Source organism: Penaeus japonicus, unplaced genomic scaffold (assembly GCF_977035675.1).
Source record: "Penaeus japonicus unplaced genomic scaffold, GWHDUDI00000001_assembly GWHDUDI00000001, whole genome shotgun sequence".
NCBI lineage: Eukaryota > Metazoa > Arthropoda > Malacostraca > Decapoda > Penaeidae > Penaeus > Penaeus japonicus.
In genome coordinates this window covers 27,000,963-27,003,462 of record NW_028234403.1, presented here as the reverse complement: position 1 = coordinate 27,003,462, position 2,500 = coordinate 27,000,963, and the positions used below count along the sequence as shown (strand labels likewise).

The 2,500-nt window shown below is 40.0% G+C and overlaps 1 protein-coding gene across 2 annotated transcripts in view; it reads right to left on the bottom strand.

Moving 5' to 3' along the window:
- Positions 1 to 2,500, bottom strand: part of LOC122248964 (uncharacterized) — a 66,292-nt gene that overhangs the window by 1,195 nt on the left and 62,597 nt on the right. For both annotated transcript variants that reach the window (XM_043009418.2, XM_043009419.2), the window contains 4 exons: positions 2,262 to 2,500; positions 1,045 to 1,156; positions 597 to 818; positions 1 to 274 (listed from right to left, as the gene is read on the bottom strand). The exon at positions 1 to 274 is cut by the window's left edge and continues 1,195 nt beyond it; the exon at positions 2,262 to 2,500 is cut by the window's right edge and continues 100 nt beyond it. In XM_043009418.2, coding sequence (XP_042865352.2) covers positions 135 to 274; positions 597 to 818; positions 1,045 to 1,156; positions 2,262 to 2,500 — 713 coding nt within the window. In that variant the 3' untranslated portion in view covers positions 1 to 134. The remainder of the gene's footprint in view (positions 275 to 596; positions 819 to 1,044; positions 1,157 to 2,261) is intronic.

The following is a 2,500-nucleotide window of genomic DNA, read 5'->3' as shown; positions in this document are numbered from 1 at the left end:
GAATGGCGTTATGAGAAATTCTCTGAAGTTGCTCCATAGTGTTTGCCTTTCCAGGGCTGGCTGGGAATGCCGTCCGGTAGTTACGCTCCTGATTACAGATCATATCAAAACATCTGCTGGACACCTCGATCTCTTCACAGATACATTCCATTCACCAGGTAGTCGGCGTCGTGAGCGTAGAGTGACTTGGAGCCTCGGTGTCTCCTGAGGCGCCGCCGCACGCCCCTCAGTCGACACCCGACGAGCACCACCAACAGCGCCGTGATGCAGACACCTGTCAACGATAACATCTGTCAGCATGAATAACTGTCGGACTTTGCTGAAGATTCTGGAACTCTTTATATGCGGGAAAGAGGGATTCAGTCTTGAAGGATAGAAAAAGGAGAGAGAAAGAGCCGAACACAGACACAGAGCATCGAATATAATGAGAGAAATAATGGAGAGATGAGAGTGAGAGAATGTTGGTAATTGAGTGAAAGCAAAATACAAGTGGAATATAATAGCAGAAGATGAGAGAAAGAGAGAGGGAGAAAGAGAAAGAGAAAGAGAGAGAGAGAGAGAGAGAGAGAGAACGAGAGCGAGCAACCAGCACGTACCCATGGCAAGGGCCAACACCGCCCCCGATGCCTGCGCATCCTGCTCCCTCGCCTCCATCTCCAGCTGTTCGTCGTTGACTTCGAGTCTGGCGAGTGACGCGTGAGCCATGATGTGGGTTCTGCCGTTGTCTGACAGAACTGACGTCACAACAGCTGACCCGTTCTTGACCTTGTTAGTCGTTGATCCTGCATTGCTGCCGTTGCTGGTGTTCCCATCGGAGGCTGTTGAATCAAAAGAGTTCCTATAACAGTAGCAATTGACCTTTTCTTGTGGAGTGATCCTAAACTCTGCATATGAATATCGATCAATACTGAATACAAAGAAAGTAAAAGACAAGTGGCATTTCTAACCTTTCCCATCAACGTTAGAGCGAATAATGGGAAAGATATGCAAGCTCTAAGAGTCTACATACAATATATCTGTCGAAAACGTTCCAAATTTACGAACCAGTCGAGGGTAGTGTGGATGGGCGAACCGTGGAGTGGGTAGTTCTCGGGGCTGATGGAACCGGAAGCTGGTTGGTTGCGCCCTGGCCGTTCCGCTCGCTCACCATGCCCAGCTGCGCCCATTGGAAAGGAACCACATTTCGGGTGAAATCAGGAAGCGAGAATCTCGAGCTTGACAAAGCCTATTTTCCCTTGCGGATTACTGAGAACATTAGTCTGATCTTGATGATGGCGGCGCTAAGGATAATAGTGCTGTTATGTTAAAGATAGTGATCATGATTATGGTGATGACACTGATTATCCTTATAGATATGATCATGATTGTGATGACTGATATTGATATTAAAATGAAGATAATGATAATTGATATTATAATTATCATGATATAATATAATAATAAGACAATGATAATAATTATAACAACAATAAAAATAAGGATAATAGCACTATCACTACTATCATTATCGTTATCATCATCAATACTATCATTATCACTATCATTATTGTTAACATGAGTATTCTTATTGTCATTATTACTATCATCATTATCATCATCATCTTTATCATTGTTATCATTATTATCATTAACATTATCATCCTTATCATTATTATCACTATTATTATTATCACTATTATCATTATTATTACTATTATCATTAATATCACTATTATCATTATTATTGCTGCCACTATCTTTATTATAATCATTATCATTACTATCCTTCTTATCATCAATCTTATTATCATTATCGTTTTCATTATCATAACCTTTATTATCATTATTATCCTTATTCATTATTACTATTACCATCATTATCATTATCCTTATTATTAATAATAGTATTATAATTGATGTCATTATTATCATTATCATCATTAGTGTTGTTACTATTTTTTATTATTATTATCATATTCATTATCATCATCATCATATTCATTATCATTATATTCATTATCATTATCACTTTCATTGTCATTGTCATTATTATCATTATCATTACTATTACTATCATTTGTAGTAGTAGTCGTGATAGTAGTTGTAGCAGTAATATTTGTAATATAGTAATAGCAGTACCATTGTGCCATTATCATAGTTATTAAAATAATGATCATCATCATCATCTTTTTTCATAACCCTATCTTAGAATCATATATTTTTATAATTTGTTTTATGAGCATTTTTATCATTGTTGTTATGACGTTTCCCAGCGCACGCACCTCCGTGTCCTGAAGGTTGCCCTGCGCGGCGAGGCCCCCTGGCGCGCGCTGGTTCAGAACCGGATGTTGCTGGTAGGGGCTCTGGGGGAGCTGTGGGAGCTGCGGTAACTGGGGCATCTGTGACATCTGCTGCTGTTGCAGTGGCGGTTGCTGCTGCAGCTGCTGTTGCTGGAATTTGAGACTCGGGACAGAGTTTTGCATGTGCCGATCCTGCACTTGAGGGCGGAGGTGTTGTTGCG